Source organism: Cervus canadensis, chromosome 7, assembly GCF_019320065.1.
Source record: "Cervus canadensis isolate Bull #8, Minnesota chromosome 7, ASM1932006v1, whole genome shotgun sequence".
Taxonomy (NCBI): domain Eukaryota; kingdom Metazoa; phylum Chordata; class Mammalia; order Artiodactyla; family Cervidae; genus Cervus; species Cervus canadensis.
Genome location: NC_057392.1, coordinates 32,082,913 through 32,103,586, shown reverse-complemented (window position 1 = coordinate 32,103,586; position 20,674 = coordinate 32,082,913). Strand labels below are relative to the sequence as shown.

The window sequence follows — 20,674 nt, the reverse complement described above, 5'->3', positions numbered from 1 at the left end:
GGTCTGCATGTCTTTTGAATATTTATAACTATCAAAAACAATCTCTTGCTATTCACCCTTAGGCTTATGAGATGTCAGGACTGTTCTGGTTGAAAAAAATCATCTTGGGTGTTTACAGAAAGAGGATTACATTAAGCTGAAATGACTATACATTTTCCAGTTTAATATTTGTCCATCAGCTGTTTAATCGTATTTAGATAATTGTGTAAATAAGATGTTGTAGCTTTTGCCCTCTCTGCTGATGGAGCCTGAAAGCTTTAAATATGGGGGACCCACTGTTTTGCAGAGGCTCTGGCTGCCTCCTCCCACCTCGGTTACACCATCCTCAAGTCTTTAGTAAGTTTTGATCATGATATCACAGTCCTGTTTAAAAAAAAAAGAAATTGTGCAGGGGAAGCCTGGCTGGAGCTCACATGAGTGCTGGGGAGTCGCTAGCTTCTGGTGCAGACTGGAACAGGTTCTGTCCTAATATGCAGGTTTAGGCTCCAGCCCTCCAGGTTCCCTCTCCCTATGTCATGACAGTCTCTTTCTTTCCAGTGAGCACGGCATTTTGGAAAACTTTTGGTATAGTGGGGGTTAAGTGTTTCTTTGACTGGAAGCTGAGCAATCACAGATAACAGATTTTGCTGTGGTTGGTTGATTTGGCAGAAAAGCATGAACAGTTCTGGTTTAAATGATTGAATAACCTGATTAGCATTGTTTGGGGCTGGGTTTTTTTGTTGTTGTTAAAGGCACAACAAAGCCATTTTAAGGGTAATCAGATCACTGTTTTTCCCCCAGTTGGTGAACCTTTTTTTTTGTTTGTTTTCCAGAAGGTCTCACCTCTTCCCAAACCTCTTTCCTTGGCTATCAGATGACCAAGGAGAAAAAGAAAGCTTATCTTCCTTTGGTTTCTAAATTGTTATAGATGCATACCCCCAGTGTATGTCCTATTCTAGCAGGGCGTTGAAAGGATAGAATATTTTGGAAACGTGTGTGACCTCCACCAGTTCTTTGTGGGTTTGGGGTTGCTTTTTGTTTTTCAAATTGAGAGACCCAGCAATCTTTGAGAGCAAAGGTTCAGAATGTTCTAACCATATCGAAGCCAGGCGGTAGAAAAATTCCACCCTTACCTTTTCACAATTAGAAAGGTTATAAATAATGTATTTGGCTGAAAAGGAAGCTCAGCCTGTGGCAGATGGTATCATTCTAGAGAACCCGGGTTTCTGTGAAGATGGCATTCTTTCAGATCGGAACTCGAGCAGACTCTCAGAAAGAGCCGGAGCTCCTCATGGAGCGCAGACATGTGCTTTATGGATCTTAGAAAAGCTTACAACTTGGCTCCTAGGATGAGAATATTGTGTCACACTGGGGTTAGGAGACCCACAGCCAATTTCTGCCGACTTCCAAACTGTATTTCCTGACACTGGAAGCCGGGGCCTCTTCCTGGGTCTGTGTAGCATTTGAACTTGGGATTTAAACCAAAGGAGTTTGTTCAGCCTGGTTATTTTCGTCTCTGAACATGGATGCTTTATGCAGGCTGGCCACCAAATGGGACTTGCCAGGCAAGTCACATACAGATCTTTGTGAAAGAGATGGGGAGAGGGAGATCTCTCATGTGGATCGGTATAGGCGATCTGGGAGAAGGCAAGCCCCAAAGCTCTGTGACTCCCGAGACATCTGTGTGGAAGTAGCTTCGGAAGCCTGGGGTGGGATCTCTTGCAAATTTAAGAGCCAAGAATTCGAAGAGCTCTGGGTGGGAGCTGGATAACCAGAAGTGATGGATTGAAAAGATTCCTCTGATAATGAAGCTGCCATAACCTTTGACCTTTAAGAAAGCAGGGAGGATGGCTTTCTGGTAGCCTGCAGAGATGACCCATGTCAGTGACCTTTTATTGATCCCTATTGACGTGCCCAGCCCTGTGATGGGCCCAGGCTATATGGAGATAAGCCCCGAGGCTCACGGCCTAGCAGGAAAGAAACAGCTTGACAAGACCGTCATGGTGCCCAAGAAAGGGCCGCTTGGGCTGTCAGGAAGGGCTTTGCAGCAGTTCCCACGGAAGTTGTCTCCTAGCTGAGCAGCTGTAGCTAGAGATGGGTGAGGGCATGGAGCTGACATGTCAGAGGAGTGCCTGCAGGCCAGCTTCAGAAGGTACCACCAGATTGGAATATTGAAACAATTCCAATGGAAATGCTCTTTTCTGTTGAGGTTTTCTCTGGTTACGCCTTTATCCAACTGGTCATTGGATCATTGATTTGTATCCTGTGTGTTCTTCGTAAGAAAATTTCTCTGACCTAAAAATGCTTCGTTTGAAAACTGTATCTAAGACTTGAGTTATTTAAAGCATAGTCTTTGGACTGATCTGAAATGTGATCATATAATAAAAGCCAATGTGAAGGGAGGCGGAGGGTTGTCATAGTAATTAACTTCTCTTAACTCCATGCTCATTGTGGTCCAGGCTCTGTGCTAATTGCACCACATTCATTATTTTATTTATTGTCTGTCCAAGTACCTTGTCAAGTTATTTTTCCAGTGACCTAGTCCAGTGGTAGACACAAAATAGGAGTTCCATAGTTATTTGCAGAATGAATTAATGGATTCTCAGAACTCCCCATGAGGTGGTTGCTGCTGTCATCCCCATTAAGCATGGGGGATGGTCCTAGTCGTTGATTAATTCAGCTAAGGTCGCCCCGCCAGCGTGCAGCATGGCTTGGACTTGCATGTGGGTTTAGTTGATTCTCCTTCATCAGATGAACATGTGAAAAGTGAAAGTCTCTCAGTAGTGTCCAACTCTTTGTGACCCCATGGACTATACAGTCCATGGAACTCTCCAGGCCAGAATATTGGAGTGGGTAGCCTTTCCCTTCTCCAGGGGATCTTCCCAACCCAGGGATCGAACCCAGGTCTCCTGCATTGCAGGCGGCTTCTTTACCAGCTGAAAGTGTCATGTGTATGTAATACGTGCCAGGCATATTTGGGCCCCAGACCTGTATGGACTCACAACTTAGTGAGTCATCTTTTTAGTTAGTAATCTTTTTGAATCAGTATCTCCTTATGATGACAGAAGCATCCCGAGCTTTTCTCCTTAGAAACATGGATGTTTGTCTACCTTCCCCCTTTCCCACCTCACCCCGTAGAAAAATGTTATCATCTTGACTCTGTTGTTTGTATTATCAAAGCGATAGGTATTCATGTCCAAATTTGAAATACACAGCAAAATGTGATCTTGCAAATACCACGTGCCTCACAATTTTCTGAGGTCTCTCTTCTCTACTTTGGAACTCGGAGACCTAGTCAGATGCCATGCCTAAGCCTTCAATAGAGACTTTACCACAAGGGGGAAAAAAGTCTCATGTAGTGGCTGACTGAGCCATCTAGTTGTACAGATCACTGCATATTGTTTCAATAAAAATAGAGGTGACCCCAAGTTACCTGAATTATGGGCTATTTCCCAGCCCCCTGAAAGCACAGAACGAGAATCTAGAAAGCTGCTCTGGCCTGCTTCATAACCTGTGGATTAGCCTTTCGATTTATGTCTCGCTTAGGCTAATATTTACATTAATCAGAGTTTCCCTAAGCATGCATCACTTGACAGAGTAGAAGGCATCCAGAAAGTCACTTAAGGACAGCGCGTACCAATTTAGGGTTAAATGAGGGCAGGGGGAAGCTTTGATGATTACGCACATATGGATATTATTTTCCACATATGGATAATAATGAACTACATAGCACTGTTACATATGGGCTCTACTTTTATGAGAATATTTCAGATTTTTTTTCTTTTTCCCCACACATTATATATCCCCCCCCCCCCCCATATATTTTCCTCTGTGGGTCTACTGAATCACATTAAATTGAAATGATCTGTTTACATGTCTCCTCCTAATTGAGGGTGAACTTCTTGTGGGCAAAGGCTGTGTCTTAACCACATTTGTGTCTCTAGTACCAGCCACTCACATAGTAGGCGTGCAGCCCAGAGCAAGTCTCATACACAGAACTATCGGCAAAGTCAAGTAGCCTGGACTTGTTTGTCAAAAACCTCAGCAAAGTTTCAGTATTTCATACCTTTCTAAAAATTAAGAATAAGCTACATGCAAAATTTGCATGTACTATTACCTTAACATTTAAGAATCTCCCAGCTTATCTAAATTGAAGAGTAATAATTTTTTGAAAATTGGACCAAAGTAGAAGAACATGGGCTCTCGCCCATTTGCAGAGTCACTATGATCCATCAGCCATCTCCGTAGTTTTATTATCGTTGACTTTATTGATCCATCATTAACAATAGAGTAAGTGTGATTGAAGCTGATGGATTGTTAACTGGATCAGGTAGATTTCTGGCTCTGGTTTTGGCAACCTTGCTAAGTATCTTTTTGTACCCTGGACTGAGGGAGACTCTTATTAATGGCAGAGTCTGAATTAATGGCAGAGTATCACGAGCACATTAAGCATGTCTTTTTAGAGAAATAAAATGTGAAAATGACTATCAAGTAGAAAGTGTCAAAAAAACGTCATTGTGGCTCTTAGGATAGCCATGTTTTACATCGATAATGTAACTCCAACTTATCCTTCACTGGAAGTTCTTCCAAGATCCCCTAGATTTACGTGTTACGAGAATGTGTGCGTGTTACAAAACTCGCACTGATGAGAGGTGTTGGGAGAATCAGTGATAACCAAAAGTGCTCGACATTAGAAGTAGCTTAAAGAAGATAATGGTGTAAAAGATGCTTTTGTTCCCAAACTGGCTTTTCTGGTTGTGGCGCACCTCCCAAACAATTGCCTTCTGTAAATTGCTTGTCATAGACCAACTGACGTCTGAAAGGTAAGTTCTCCTGTTTCTCCATATAGGAGACTGGTGCTGCAGAGTCTAATTATTCCTACAACTCAATTGAGAAATTAATTTAGCCACTATTAGAGAGTATGCGTGTTGTGGATCAAGTCACTGAAATGACCAGAACCAAAACTGACAGGAAAGAAAATACTTTTCCATGTTGAAAATGAGTTTAAAAAAGAAAAAAAATACCCAGTAATATGTCAAAATCATCGTCTGTCTTCATTTTTCTATGTTAAACTGTTGATTGTATTTTCCAAGCTTTTTGTTAGACGCAGGATGAAGATAAGTGACAAAATAGGTTGTTTTCTTTTTTGTGGTGTCCTTGAGAAACAGTTCACCATGAAATGCATATATTTAAAAATGTTACACTTAGTTTGAAATTCAAAACTTTATATGAAGCTAGCAATACGATGGCCGTATGCTTTTTTTTTTTCTTCTCATAGAAGATCTTTGTGAATAGGTTGTTTCTTCTTAAATGTGGTCAGTCAGCCTTGGAACAGTGTTAATTTACCTGCGATTGAAACCCAAATACTGTGAATAAACAGCGTAAGGGGTGTTTCCCAAACTTTAATGTGCACGCAACCCTCCTGGGGATCTGATTGAAATGTAGATGGTGATTGCCCTGGCCTAGCTTAGGGCCCAACCTTCTGTATTCCTAGTAAGTTTCCAGATGATGCTGGTCCCTGGACCATCCTGGGACTTGCAAGGATGGAGATTTAGGCATCAGACCACAAAGTGGCATTTATTTATGAGCTGTGATCAGAAAGTCATCTCCAAGTGTTTGGATTTATTGGGATGGGTGGACAGTTGTCAGCCCAGGAATAGATGACATTTCCCAGACATACGGGAGCAAAATCTGTGGGTGTGATCGCTTTATAGCAGTCTTGGTGGGCTGAGGCTTTCTACTGAAATAAGCGTTTGACGATCTACTTAGTGGCTTTGAAGAAGTCGCGGCTTTAGGCTAAAGGGCGAAGCAAACACGTATTGGTCCTCCGTGGATTTAAAAAAAAACAAAACGAGTTTGCACAGTTGAAAGCATGACCATGTTCTGTCTCGTGCCGTGATGTATGACAACTGTTCTCCCCCTTCTCCATGCAGAGCATGATCTCCTCCATTGTGAACAGCACTTACTATGCAAATGTCTCAGCGGCAAAATGTCAAGAATTTGGAAGGTGGTACAAACATTTCAAGAAGACAAAAGATATGATGGGTAAGCAGCCCGCTGTGGCAGCCGTGGCTCCATACCGCCGCGTGTCGTTTGGAGGCCTCTCCAAGTCACATGTGCAGCCAGGCCTCGTGATCGCCCAATTAGAGATCGATTTAGACTGTTTCTTGGAGGGTGGGGAGTGGGCCTGAGTATAATGAGATAATTAAATTCAGTAAATGTTTGTGTTTAAATCAGCCCAACTGACTTGGTTGTCAGACATGCAGGAGATGGAGGCGAGGGCGGGGAGGGGGGCGGCTGTCATTTTTTTAACATCTCAGTGAAGGCCTTACCAGGCCTGGAATAGCTAAGAGGGGCTGTGGGTTCTCAGAGATAAGTCATGCTTTTTTGGGTTTGTTTGTTTGTTTGGTTTTGTTGGAGAAGAAGGGAAAGTGCCAGATTTTACACCCAGTGTTTAAAGACGTTAAATTGTATTTATAGTCTCCGCAGTGGAGATCAGGTGATGAGTGGAGCTGTTGTCTCCAGTCCCCTGGATGGGGGCTTTGGGTGGGTCTGCTGCTTTCTGGACCATCCATCACCCAAGAACCATTGCATCATTCCTCCACTCTCCACGCCAGGCCTCCTATCTTAACGTGTAACTTTAGGTCAATATTTGTTACTCAGGGAACACATTAAAATTATCTGCAGTGTGAAGTGACAGATAAAAGTTGTGTGTTGTACCTGAGCGTTTAGATTATGACATTTTTTTCCCCGTTGAGTCTGTTAGTGTTTGTAGAACACTGTGATTAAGGTTAATGTTTTAATTTCTATTAAGGTTTTCTTTCACATGCTTGTACCTTCCAAATAAATGTTTTAAAATAGTATAGGAATGGGATGTTTAATATGCATAGCATTATGTCATGTTTTCCGTCTATCTCTGTTTACTTCCATTACATTGATTTAATAAAACAGCAATAATAACGTCTCCTTAAGATTTTAAGAGGCAGGAGAACCTGAATTTTGAGCCTGTTTTAGCTTTTAATATTTGAAGCAAAATCATCCATCTACCAAAACAAATTCTTTGCCTTTTATAGCTTAGAGCTATAATGAAGACAATACATCATTTTTTGGAATAATTGCTTGAATTACTATTCCCTATGAATGGCCCACTTGGGCTGATAGCACTGGTAGAAATGGAAGTTTCTTCCCCAGTTCTTAGTTATATTTTGCATATATCAGTGATTATAGCAATATGATAAGTTCCTCTAAATATAAAGTCAGAATATTTAATAAAAAGAGAAATGATGATGAAAATCAACCCAGAGTCCACACATGAGAGGCATGCTGTACTATTTTTTTATTTATTTATTGGCTGCATCGCATGGCTTGGGGATCGAACCTAGGCCCACAGCTGTGAAAGCATGGAATCTTAACCACTGGGCCCCCAGGGGATTCCCATGGTATGCTGTTTAGAAAGACTCGCTTACCTACCATCCTCAACCCTCAGTTCCAGAGCATCAAAGCTGTCTCTTCCTTGTAGCCGCAAAGCATTTGATGCCCTTACTGCTCATTCTCAGCTGGTCCACATGAGGTGTCTAGCCAAGGGAGAAACATCCATCCCCGGTGTGTGATGATAAATTGCAAAATGGTGACAGCATCACCTTGCACCAGAGGACGACTCCCCACCTCTCCTTGAAAGATTGTCATCAGCGTCTGGTGATGGCTATAGCTTCTTCAAGAAGCATCTGGATCTTAGCAACACCGGCTACACTGGCTTGCGATGCGATAAATCGGTTGCTTCGTTCTAAGCAATGATTGCAGCCTCAGTGCCACCTAACTTGAGAGTTATAATTCAGTGAAATAGGACATGTGAGACACTCAGCCCAGGGTTCAGTCTGAACTCAGTCACCATTACTTATCATGATGACCCCTTTCATTGATTATATTGATTGATTGCTTAAACTCACAACTGGTTTAAAATTGAACGTAAATACCATTTAAATCATTTTTCTTTCAAACCTTTTTCTTGAAGTGGTAACAGTTTATATACGTGTGAAGTGAAGTGAAAGTCACTCAGTCATGTCTGGCTCTTTGCAACCCCATGGACTATACAGTCCTTGGATTTCTCCAGGCCAGAATACTAGAGTGGGTAGCCTTTCCCTCCTCTAGGGGATCTTCCCAACCCAGGGATCAAACCCAGGTCTCCTGCATTGCAGGCAGATTCTTTACCAGCTGACCCACCAAGGAGGCTTATATATGTATGTCCAAGTATTTTCTCATTGTAAATATACATATACATAGGGCTTCCCAGGTAGCACAGTGGTAAAGAATCCACCTGCCACGCAGGAAACACAAGAGACTGAGGTTTGATCTCTGGGTCAGAAAGATCCCCTGGAGTCAGAAATGACAAATCACTCCAGTACTCTTGCTTGGAAAATCCCGTAGACAGAGGAGCCAGGCGGGCTACAGTCCATGGGATCGCTATACATATATGTGTATGTATATATATATATATATATATATATATATTTGGATATTTCTTTTTTTCTACAGTTGCATATGGTATTTTCTTAGCTTCACTCTTTCTAGTCGCCAGTAAGCAACTAGTGTTTTCCTAGAATTTTTTTTTTGATGGGCATCTGTACCTCCTGGCTTGTGGGATCTTAGTTCCCTGACCAGGGATGGAACCCAGGTCGTCAGCAGTGAAAGCACCAATTCCTAACTACTAGGCCTCCAGGGAATTTCCCTAGAAGCTGTTTTGAAATAAACTTTTGCTTTTATAAGCCTTCAGGGGATCAGAAGTAATAGTGAACTATTAGTGACCCCAAAACTAGTCGAGTAGAATGTGAAAATAATTGATTTCGGGCCTTAAATCTAAGCCACTTCACAACATTAGAAAGTGTTTTCCCCTTTTCAGAGTTGGTGGCCGGGTGCGAAAAGAAAGGTAAACTCACAGCTGGTTGGGTTCCATCCTGAGATGTCCTTGGTTTCTTTGGACCTTCAGTGCACCCCGTGCTGCTCCGTGTTTAGGGGAAGCTCAGAGCTCCTCAGCAGTGCGGAGTACCGTTGGCTAACGTGGCTCTCCCTCTCGCCCGCTGCAGTGGAAATGGATAGTCTGTCGGAGCTGTCCCAGCAGGGTGCCAACCACGTCAGCTTCGGCCAGCAGCCCGCCCCCGGGAGCACGGCGGAGCAGCCCCCCTCGCCTGCCCAGCTGTCCCACGGCAGCCAGCCATCCGTGCGGACGCCGCTGCCCAACCTGCACCCTGGGCTGGTGTCGACGCCCATCAGCCCTCAGCTGGTCAACCAGCAGCTGGTGATGGCCCAGCTGCTGAACCAGCAATATGCCGTGAACAGACTCCTAGCCCAGCAGTCCTTAAACCAACAGTACTTGAACCACCCTCCCCCCGTCAGCAGGTCTATGAATAAACCTTTGGAGCAGCAGGTTTCCACCAACACAGAGGTGTCTTCCGAAATCTACCAGTGGGTACGTGATGAACTGAAACGGGCAGGAATCTCCCAGGCAGTATTTGCACGTGTGGCTTTTAACAGAACTCAGGTCAGTTTTGTTCATTTGAACATGGTTCCTCTCTGTCTTGCTCTTCCTTCTTTCATCCTGGCTGTGCTAACCTTTATTCTGCTGCTGTGTCCCGTGTTAACATTTTCTCCTGCTCTCCACGTGATCCTATTGTCTGTTCCTGGGGGTGCCTACATTTGAGCACTTCTCTCCTTAGCAGAAACCTCTCCTACCAAGAGAAAGCTATGTACAGATGGATCCTGAATCAGGGGCCTTGAATGAACAAATGTCAGAAGTTGACATTACCTATGCTTTTACCTAATGGAAACATAGAGTGTTCAGAGCCGAGGGAGAAAAGTTTCAGGACTTGATCAAGGCCGCTGGTAGGACTCCAGGCTTCTAGCCGACCAGCTTCCTTTCCTAGACCAGGGATCAGCCAGACCTTTTCTGTAATATGCCATACAGTCAAGATTTTAGGCTTTGAGGGTATAGTGGCCATAGAAGTAAATGCATGGATGTGTTTATAAAACAGGCCCTGGAGTGGGTAGGCTTGCCCTTGGAAGCCTTGTTTGAGACTTCTCACTAAGTTTTGCATACACCCGTTGTGTTCACACCTTTGTCCTCCTGGGAAAATTTCTGTGAAGATACTATCAGCAGGGAGAATATTTAGCAGGGGAGATATTTAGAGGGTGATCCAGGGGAAGGCCTAAGATAAACACTTTTGAAAAGCCCTAAACAAAGAGTGAATGAGAGGATTTTTTTTTTCTCTTTTTGGCAATTAGTACAATATATATGGTGTTTATTTCTGGCCCAGGCACACACAGACACACACATACCAAAAAATAACCCAGAAGAACGTGTAACTCTGATTATCAGTGAGGACATGATGTCTTTTAACTTTCTTGTTTTACCACTGTTATTTCTTTTGTCAGGTTTTTTTTTTTTTTTTAAGCCTGACTCATACTTTCCTTTCATATTTAAGTTATTTTGTTTATTACATGATTATAAGAATAAAATCCTGGTACAAAAATATCTAGTATTAATTCCTTGCTGGCAGAGTTTCCATACCTAGGAGAATCCCAGCTGTGACTTATTTTTGGCTTGCCTTCGCTGGATTGAAAGTTAGGAGGCCTTACAAAACCTTTATCTCAGTGTTTGTTTTTGGGTTCTTTAACTATTTTTTGTACATCATTTATCTGTGTTTAAAGGGATGGTTCAAAAGTTTTTCCTCAGGTTGCAAAATTGTAAGCGTTTGCCTAGTTTTATATCTTTAACTTAAAAATGTATTCATTATTAGCTGGTACATTTAATCTGACACCCCTATTCAGTTGGAGGGTCATTATTTTAGAAAAATAAAGCAAACAGATGAAAGAATCAAGTCAACCTTCTCGATACTCACGTTTCTGGCAGCATCATTACTTTTGTGAATAGCAGTTAACTACCAGTAGTTCTCAGTCCTGCAAAAACCAGGCAGGTCTCTGCATAAAAGTTCAGTGAGATGCTTGTTGAACTGAATTGAATGCCCACAAAGATAACATTGACGTGGACACAAATGACTCACAGATTCACTGGTAAGCATTTTGGAAGTTGAGCAAATTGTTATTTCTTAAAGGACCGAGGAAAGTGTGTTTTATGTGGTAAAGAGTGTCCAGCTAAAGGAGAGAAGGGTTAGGTCACCCCCATTGGGGCGTTTTTTTCATCTTTGGGGCTGCCGTGTCCCAGGCATCACCCTGGAGAGTGACCATTTGTTCTTCTTGGGTTTTCACGTGGACAGAGTCCATAGATATCAGTAGGATTTGTTACTGGGAAAAAGGCAGAGTTCTCCCTTTTTTATACCCTATCAGTCTCTCCAAAAAGATAGCTATTTCTGTGGTTAACATCAAAAACAGTGACTTAATGTTTTTGAGGAAAAAGGGGAATGAAGATTGGGTACCAGTCTTTATATATATATATATAAATCCATATATATATATATCCATCTCTTTATTAATAATAGCCAGTTGAGAAACAGTCATTACTGAAAAATTGTCTGGAGCCCCCAATAACAGAGGGGTTTGGTTTTAAACCTTTATATTGGTAATTGGGACTCCTCTGTCGAAGTGGATGTTGGCCATATTTGTAGCTGTCTGATTTCAATGAGAGTAATTTTTTAATGTGTATTTAAGGATCCACTTTTGGGGAATTCGCTTTAGAGCATGCAAGCATGCATGTCTTTTCAGTGGTCATACTGAAACGCCACGCTCACGCACGCGCACACACGCAGCTGCATTTACTTTAATGATTATACATTCATATGCGTGCGTGTAGTGTGTTTATTTCAAAGTGTATGCATTTCAATAAAAGCAGGTGCAGCGTGAGCGTGTATGGTATGCGTGTGGAGGACGAAAATACACATGCTAATGCATATGTATAGAGCAGGAGCTCTGCAGAGTTAAACCACGCACACGTTTGTGTGCACTTATTACAATGTGCAGTTCCAGCTCCAGGTTTAAAAAAAATTAATGTAAAATATGTACATACAAATGCAGAGTTCTATGATGTGATCGGATAAAGACGCTGGCCCCATATAAACAGTACATGAAAACATTCGTATAATAGATAATGGTATTATGAGCTGAGACTGTTTTAGCCATTGGCAGCTCTGTATAATGTTAAAATCCTGGATCTCTTGTTTTAACTCTTCTTTGGAGAATTTTCTCATCATATTAATTGGGTCTCCTAATTTAAAATCTGTCTCTCTCTTAAGATGTTCATGTATCACTTTTTTGAAAAGGTCTAAAAACAAAGAGGTTTTAAAAAGTCTACCTTTTCTGAAAGTTTGTGATGAAATTGATATCACTGCTTGTTTTGAGGACTTCTCTACCTTTTGAATTGAGGGGCATATGTTCTTTAATTGCTACTGAAGATCCCAGCTCTTAGCATCTGCCATTCATTCAGTTATGCCTACTTGATGTCTTTTTAATGGAAACCCATGGCTAAAATTAATTGCTGAAGCTTCTAGACTTATACATTTCAATTCACTTCTCTGTATTATTGCTATTTAAAGGTCATTATAGAAGGAAATACATTCGTTAGTGCCTCCCCCTTTTTTAAAAAATTTAACCCAGAGTTTAACTCTGATCCCATCCAGTGGCTTTTTTTCTGCCCCGCTCCGCTTGTCTTTGGCACACTTTGTTTTCCAGTAAAATAAAGAATGAAGATGGATTATTCAAAACTGATAACAGTAATGGACCATCATGTAATGTTTTATTGAATTTGAGTCCTGTAAATTATGTGGTAGAGAGAAATTTGCCTGCTTAAGTATAACAGAAATTGCTACTGTGTTCCTATAATTCTTCGCAGTGTAATTTAAGAAAAGTCCACTCTCCATATCACTATTGAATAAAAGGTAAAAAGGTGCTATTACCCCAACGTGACAGCTCTGGTTCGGCCTCCCAAAAGGCAGAGATAAATGTGTCTGCTTATAACTTGCTTGGCCTGAGTCCAGGGGAGTAGGTGGAGTTTCAGAGTAGTCTTGCACCTGGACACGTGATTAAAAATTCACCAAACGGCAGAGGCAGGTAGCCCTGAAGAATATGCTACATGTTTTATTTTTAGGAGGCGATTTCATCAAATCATATTTTTCTTCTGAGGGCTTTGAAGTTCCATGAAGCTGATAAAAATCTATTTGAATCAGTGATTATGTTCAAAGAGGAGACGAACAGGAGGCCAGACAGGCCTTTGTTCAGATTGGCAGTCTCTTTCGCTTATCTGCTGTTTTCAAGAATTCATAATTAGCTTTTGGAAGTACTGATAGTATTTATTGAAGGTTTTTCTTTCTTTTCCAATTACTAATGAATTTTACTTGTAAACTCTTTCTGGAATATAAAAAAGGTTTAGAATTCATCAGCAAGTTCACTCTTTAATTGAAAATATTAGAATTCTGACAACTGTCGTGGAATGACGACGCAGAATAATTTCATGTTTTCACGTACGGAGCACATATTGAACGATTTGATGACACAAAGTACAATGAAAAACAACTTCTCATTTCCCATAAAATTGATATCCACGAGGTGCTGGTAACTCACTGTATAACATACAAAATGCAAGTTCTTTTTGGAAACACAAATGACTGATGATTTTAATTTTGTTCAACAAATTTACTGAGCACCTGTAGGGCACAATATTGATGTATTTTAGTCAGCGGTAGTAAGCAGGGTACACAATGACCGTGACATGTTGTATTTTTAGCATGAAGAAGAGTTTTGATAAGAGATCTTTCTTATTATCCACCATGGGGGATTACTACAAATGACCTTGACCTAATGTGACAATCTGAACTAGGTTTTCAACCATGAGAAACAGGAAACAAGACCACATACATCTTGAAATCATAAATGCCGCTGCTCAAGTCACAGCAGCCTGAGCAGGACCAAAACGTATGTTCCCAAATCGTAATTCTCATAGCAGTCATCTTGCGTCCAGAATTTTCTCAAGTGACGTCATTTTTTTGAAAGTAATTAACACATTCTAATCAAAACGTTTTCTAATAATATTTTCAAGCATTTCCACCAGGGGGCACTCCCCTCATTGAAAGCCTGGGCCAAAAAAGAAGGAAAAAAAAAACCCCTGAAGGTTTTGTAAAACACCTGAGACTGTCTACACTGGCTGCGTTAGAGCTCTTGGAATCTCCCAGGATATAAGATATCAGTCTAGACCTTCCAACACATCCCAGGCAGAAAACCCGTACTTGCTCTTGTTAGAATAATTAAGTGAAAATAAAATGCTTTGCCCTGAAAACACTTTGTATGCTCGAGTGGGACATCATGCCGACCTCAAAATGTGGTTAGAGAAATTTCTAAATTCTCTCCCAAGTGACCTGCTGTTACTCTAAGCTACACAGGAATCACTGAGTCTGGTGTTAATGAGACTTGATGTCGTTATGTATTTCTTCATGTGTTGGTTTTCTCACCGTGGTTCTCTAGTGGAAAGAAAGGATATTGAGTTGAGATCTCTGAATGTCTAATTTCAAATTTCCCAAATATAATAGCATCCTAAATGTTTATAGGATCTCTTTTGATCTAAAATTATTTTTTGAGCTATAGTGATTTATGATGTTATGTTAGTTCAAAGGTGCAGCAATGAATCAGATTTTATATATGAATGTATAAACACATACATATATGTGTGTACACATATACATGTGTACGCATATGTGTATATTCCTTTTCAGATTCTTTTCCCTTATTATCAAATATTGAGTATAGTTCCCTATGCTGTGCCCTGGGTCCTTGTTTATATTTCATGTCTACATATATTGTTTATTTACATATATGTTATTTTTATATGGCAATGTGTATGCATTAATCCCAGTCTCCTCACTTATCCCTTCCTCCTTCCTCTTTGAAAACCGTAAGTTTGTTTTCTAAGTCTGTGAATCTATTTCTGTTTTGTAAGTAAGTTCATTTGTGTCATATTTTAGATCCCACATATAAGCAACATTATGTGATATTTGTCTGACTCACTTCACTTAGTATGATAATTTCTAGTTCCATCTATGTTGCCACAACATTTTTTTAAATTACTGAACAGTTACTGCATATAAACATACTACAAAGTGCCACGTAACTTTTCACTGAAGGCTTGGTTTGAGTAAATTAATAATTACCATTAGAATTTTCCCATGAGGAGCATAACTTGTTGTTAAGTTTCTGTCACCTGTTTGTAATTTTTACCTTTTATGCTGCAAGTACACATAATCCATTTAGTAAATATTTTTCAAATATGTGGCAGGCATTGTTCTGGGATAATATTAAAGGGTATTAGATTATTTACTTGAGGAATTTATAACATTGTATTTTTATGTACTATATGTTAATATCTCTTTCCCTATAGTTAAGATAGACTGCTTTGCCAAGTACATCTTTTAATATCTTTAAAAATTTTTATCCCCATTTGGTGGGCAAGATTGCAGAGCAGGGGCTTTTTTTTTTTAATTTTTTTTTTAACCACCTATTATAAAACATTGTTTCTGAGACCTGCATTTTTTGGTTTCAACATGACATATCAAAAACCCAGTCAATCTAATTAGTTGGCCTTGTGCAAATTAAATAGCTGTGTGATTGACTGCCTGTTTGACTAGATTTTAGTTAAATTGACTGCATGTTTTGCTTTTGTGTAAACACAGTTGCAGCATTACTTGTCAGCATCGTGAACGATAGGACACATACCCTTCATTCTTCAGTCTCCTTTCTTAGGGTGAAGCTGGCTTCCCTTGTGTGGGCCAAGTGAGAAACTCAGATGAACTCCTGAGCCCTCTAAGCCTGTTGGAGGCTCTTTTATAACAACAGTCTACAGGTCATTTTTAAAGTGGACACTGCTTTTATATTGTATGTATCCAACTGTTATCTTGAGGCAATAGGCCACATTATCCCTGAGGAATTGGGAACAAAACCAGGTTTGTGCTTCTAGGAAACCATGGAAAAACCACAATGTTTAACCCCACGGCTTGGTGGTTTTGACACATTACCTCTCTGCCCCAAATGTACCCCATCGTCATTTTTTTCAGGGTTATCAGAAAGTGAAATTTGCAAATTATAAAGAGGTCTTGACAACATTTTATCCTGAGCCATGCTGTGATAAGCTGAAATGTAGCAAGCAAGCATGACTTGGCATTCCACGCGCTATTTTATGTAGAAGATTGAAGAGGTGAGGGCTACTCAGCCCTTACCAAATAGGCAGGAAATGTTTCCAATTCTTGTATTTCATATAATCCCTTAAAGACAATTGTGGGAAACCACCCATTAAAAAAAAAAAATTCTTCCAAAAATTAAAGTGGTGGACAGCGCTCTGTTATTTGGGAGGAACACCCGGAAGGAGTTTCCTAATAATGGTTTGTGTGTTTCTTCTAGCACTAATAAAAATATTGCTCAAGAAATGGGATTATTACAGAATTTGAGAATATTCTTTTCCATGGCATACTATGATGCTATTTTGCAATATGGAAAAGGGGCTGTGTGTCTCATGTTAAGGGTGGTTTGTGAAGTTCAGAATTTCAGCCTGTTCCTGGGTGGTGTATAGCAGGCTTGGGGGCTGTCAGGATAGTCTCCTTAAGTTGTAAATAGAATCACTTGTCATTGACTCCAGTAGTTTGAAAACCAAGGAATAACGTAAAATTACTGCCTATGAAACCCTCGCGTCCGTCTTAGATGATGGCTTAGTGATACTCTTTCCTAGTATGTTGCGATTCATTTTCCAGTCTTTTCTTTGTAAACCCTGCTTCTCTCGAAATGGCTTTGTATCTTTACATATTGGGCTGTTGGCATTCCACTGCCTTTGTGCAGGCAGCTTGAGAACTGTACAGTTCAGTGCTGTTGTATTATGAGCATTTCATTTATTCCTAACTTGCCTCAATCCTCACTCTGTGAAAGATTTCATGGCAAGTTAAGCTACTCAAAGAAAGGAGACCAATTAGGCAGTTGCAGTTTATGTTATGTGTAAAGCAGATGCTTAATAAAATTAAGAACACAATTGAGGCTCTCTTCTCCACCACTTCAATTGTGACTAATATATTCCTGTGTAGAATTGATGCTTCTGACTGTTCATTTTCTGAGCAGAGTGGAGACGAAAAGGCAGGCATCCCCACGGACGGGCAGAGTCCCGGGACCCGCTCACCCTATGCCATTCATCCCCCGCAGGGCTTGCTTTCAGAAATTCTCCGAAAGGAAGAGGATCCCAAGACTGCGTCCCAGTCTTTGCTGGTAAACCTTCGGGCTATGCAGAATTTCTTGCAGTTACCGGAAGCTGAGAGAGATCGAATTTACCAGGATGAAAGGGAAAGGAGCCTGAATGCGGCCTCGGCGATGGGTCCTGCCCCGCTGATAAGCACACCGCCCAGCCGCCCTCCCCAGGTGAGGCGCATTTTCTCTTCATCCTTTTCTGCGTTTGGTTTTTGTTTTTAAAAATAAAGGCTAAGGAAGACTCTCAATAAGAAAATAGAAAGATAGATGCTTAGGGAGATTTTTTAAGGAACAGTAATTCATAGTTGCTTGAGGCAAATTTAGTCTGAACTCACTAACTCTGGTTTAAAAACAATAAGCTGCTAATTAGATGGGAAAAATCACTTTGCATTGCTTCGTTTTGGGGGTGAAAAGTGATCTTTAAATGGGATATTTGGCCCTACTACTATTAAGTAAAAAAGTGTTTTAAACTCAATAGGAAAATGTAATGAAGTCCATTTTATCCCTACCAGTTTTAGAACCACCATTTGAATAGTAAATAAATAAAAATAAATAAATAATTCCATTTGTATTTATGCTTTCCAATACGAACTGCAGCTGGTACCAATTACACATCATCTCGTTTGTAATCTTTCATAATTAAGTTTAATACAATCCTTAAAGGCAGCTTTAAATGGACTGATAAGGAATTCCATCCATATTCCCAGAAATGGGCACATTCTCTATTTTCCACACTTTTGCACTCTTTAGAAAAGTCACCTTCCTGATTATTTTTTAAATCAAGTTTAAAAGGTGGCATTATAACTATTATAGAAATTCAAGAAGTTAATTTCAGCACAAACTATTAGATATGAGAGTGGATTAGACTTAAAATCTTCAAGTAAGTGTATTTCTTACACATTTAATTTGTGTTTTGTGCAGTTCTTAAAAATAAGGTCAGCTAAAATGACAAAAATGAATATGGAATACTAATTTAAAGTACTTATGTAACATAATGTCATAATGAAATTATCTCTTAATGTTAATTTTATCCATAGTAAAAAATAGCCATTCATTTCCAAGTATAGAAATAAAGTTCATTCAACACTAGAAATGAAACTGCCACAGAAACTCCATAAATGAGAAATAGACATAATATACAGCCACTTGTGGAGGGTCTTAAGCTGCATATTGTGATGTTCTGAAATGATTGCTTTTTAGAAACGTCACAAAAGTCCATTTTCTCCATTTTATTCAGTGAAAATCAATTTAGTCCTGGTGTCCGTAGGAGCAGAGTAAGGAAGGCTTTGCTGTAATTGTGAATAAGAAAGACATATGTCTCTAGCAGAAAAGAATGGCTCCCATATACATTCATACATACCCGTCTCCTGCAGATGCACGTATTGAGTTTGATCTGTCAAGGCTTCTCTAAAATACTCCTTACAAATAAGAACGAAGAGCTCTTTACATACATATATGACATTTGTAAGAGTGATTAAACAAAAACTACTCTCCTTTAGGCTTGATTGAACACTCAGTTCATGGTGTTCAGAGTTAATTTACGTACCATCGTTAATTTCGTTGCCGCAGTCATCATTGGAAGGCCTCTGGGCAGAGTTATTGTACTTATCACTTAATCTGCAATACTAGCAAAAGAAGGACTTATTTAAGACCAGGGTGAATTTAATTGTTGAGTTTCTTTCTTCCTTTTTTTAAATCTGTTCAAATATTTGGATTAGTAGTTCCCTAATATAGCTTTTGTTTTCTAGGATTTTAATGCCTTTTTTTTGCTTTTCCAATGTGAGTTTGCTCTCTTTATTCATCAACTGTTTTCTTCTCCAAAGTAACATTAATTCTTAATTGTGATATTTATTTTGGTATACTAGTTAGATACTCAGGTTGCTTTCCTATATGTATATCTAAAGACTATCTCTGATGACAATTGGGTTAGAACATATAATTTATTTGGGCTTGAATTACTGATGAACTGGTTGAGCCCCCTCAGCTGATGTGTTAGTTCTCAAGAGGAGTCGAGACTAGGCCTTTTAGCCTGGATATTTAGCCAATGATGAAAGTACTCGGGTACAGTAGATTCTTAGTGAAGCGCTTTCGAAGAAAAAAGTTTTTATTTGCACAATAGTATTGTCCATCTAACAAAACTCTGAAATGATTCTGATATGTGTGAATAATTTTATTTCACTGCTTCGTATTAAGTCTTCAAGGTACCTCCTATGCTTCAGTGGATGCGCCTCATTGAGCGTCCCTTAAGCCCTGATTTTATCATCCCAGACCTCACAGGCAGTTTCTTCACCTTTTACCCTTTGGCAGTGATGCAGTGGATTAAATTTGGGGGAATTTTTAATGTATTGAATGTATTGTCAGTGTAGAATGAGTACTTTGGGTTTAGAAAAGCAGGTTATGGAGCAGTGGAGTTAGTCCTGTCTTGCAGCAGCTGAAATGCAGTGCTTACACTGGAACCAGTACCGCATGTAAGACTTTCATGTGCTTATTTACAAATGATGGAAAGGGGAGGAGAGGATGAAGCCGCAGACCAGAAGAGGACGGCAGAATTTTGTCTCTTTACGTTTTGTATTTTGTCAGAGAGGAGTCTGTATGAGATCACTGGCATTTCATTGCCCACACAACATCCCCCCCCCCGCCCCCCCCTGGCCAGCCTCAAGTGAAGATACTCAAAAGCTATTTTGAGACAAGTCTTGGGCTTGGATTGGGCCTGGACAGGCTTTCTTTCTAAAGAACTGCCTGTTGCAGGCAGAGGTCCCTTGTGGCTCACCAGAGACTCAGGGCCCCTGACACTTGAGAGAATGGAGCCTTTTCCAGCTCCTTCCCTCGAGAGGGTAGGTCACACAGGAGGTGGTTGGAAGTTCCTGGCTTGTCCCAGACCAAGGACCTAACCCACAGAGACGCTCGGATCGTCTGCAGGAAGGGGCTTCCCCAGGCCCCAGGCTTTACTCTCAGGAGAGCCTCCCCCAGGGAAGGCGTGGACCATTCTGCAGAGGCTCTTGGCTGGCCTCGCCTCGGTGAGATGGCCGTGTGCCCCCCTGTCCGTCAGACTTCGGAGGGGTAGCCACGCCAGGAGATTTGTTGAAAGTATATTTTCACAATGCATGTGTTCTGATTCAAGAAATGCAGGTTCCGTGGGACTTCCATGGCAGTCCAGTGGTTAAGACTTGGCCTTCCGATGCATGGGGTACAGATTTGATCCCTGGTCTGGGAGCGAAGATCCTGCTCACCTTGGGGCCAAAAAAACCCAAGCATGAAACAGAAGTGATATTGTAACACGTTCAGTGAAGACTTTAAAAGTGGTCCATATCCCCCTCTACCCCCCCCCCAAAAAAAAATACCTGATTCACAATTTTCTGAGCACCTTCATGTACATGAATTCCTGGAATTCTCATACCAACCTTTTGGTGGGAGAAAAATGAGAAAAGTCAAAGACGTAGTTCTCAAGTCCTCTAGTCAGTCGGCTTCTCTTTCCTCTACC

General features: G+C 40.6%; 1 protein-coding gene across 5 annotated transcripts in view; it reads left to right on the top strand.

Annotated features, from left to right (window-relative positions):
- SATB1 (SATB homeobox 1) overlaps nucleotides 1–20,674 on the top strand; it is an 83,226-nt gene that overhangs the window by 21,666 nt on the left and 40,886 nt on the right. For all 5 annotated transcript variants that reach the window (XM_043474811.1, XM_043474812.1, XM_043474810.1 and 2 more), the window contains 3 exons: nucleotides 5,913–6,024; nucleotides 9,060–9,514; nucleotides 17,152–17,364. In XM_043474811.1, coding sequence (XP_043330746.1) covers nucleotides 5,913–6,024; nucleotides 9,060–9,514; nucleotides 17,152–17,364 — 780 coding nt within the window. The remainder of the gene's footprint in view (nucleotides 1–5,912; nucleotides 6,025–9,059; nucleotides 9,515–17,151; nucleotides 17,365–20,674) is intronic.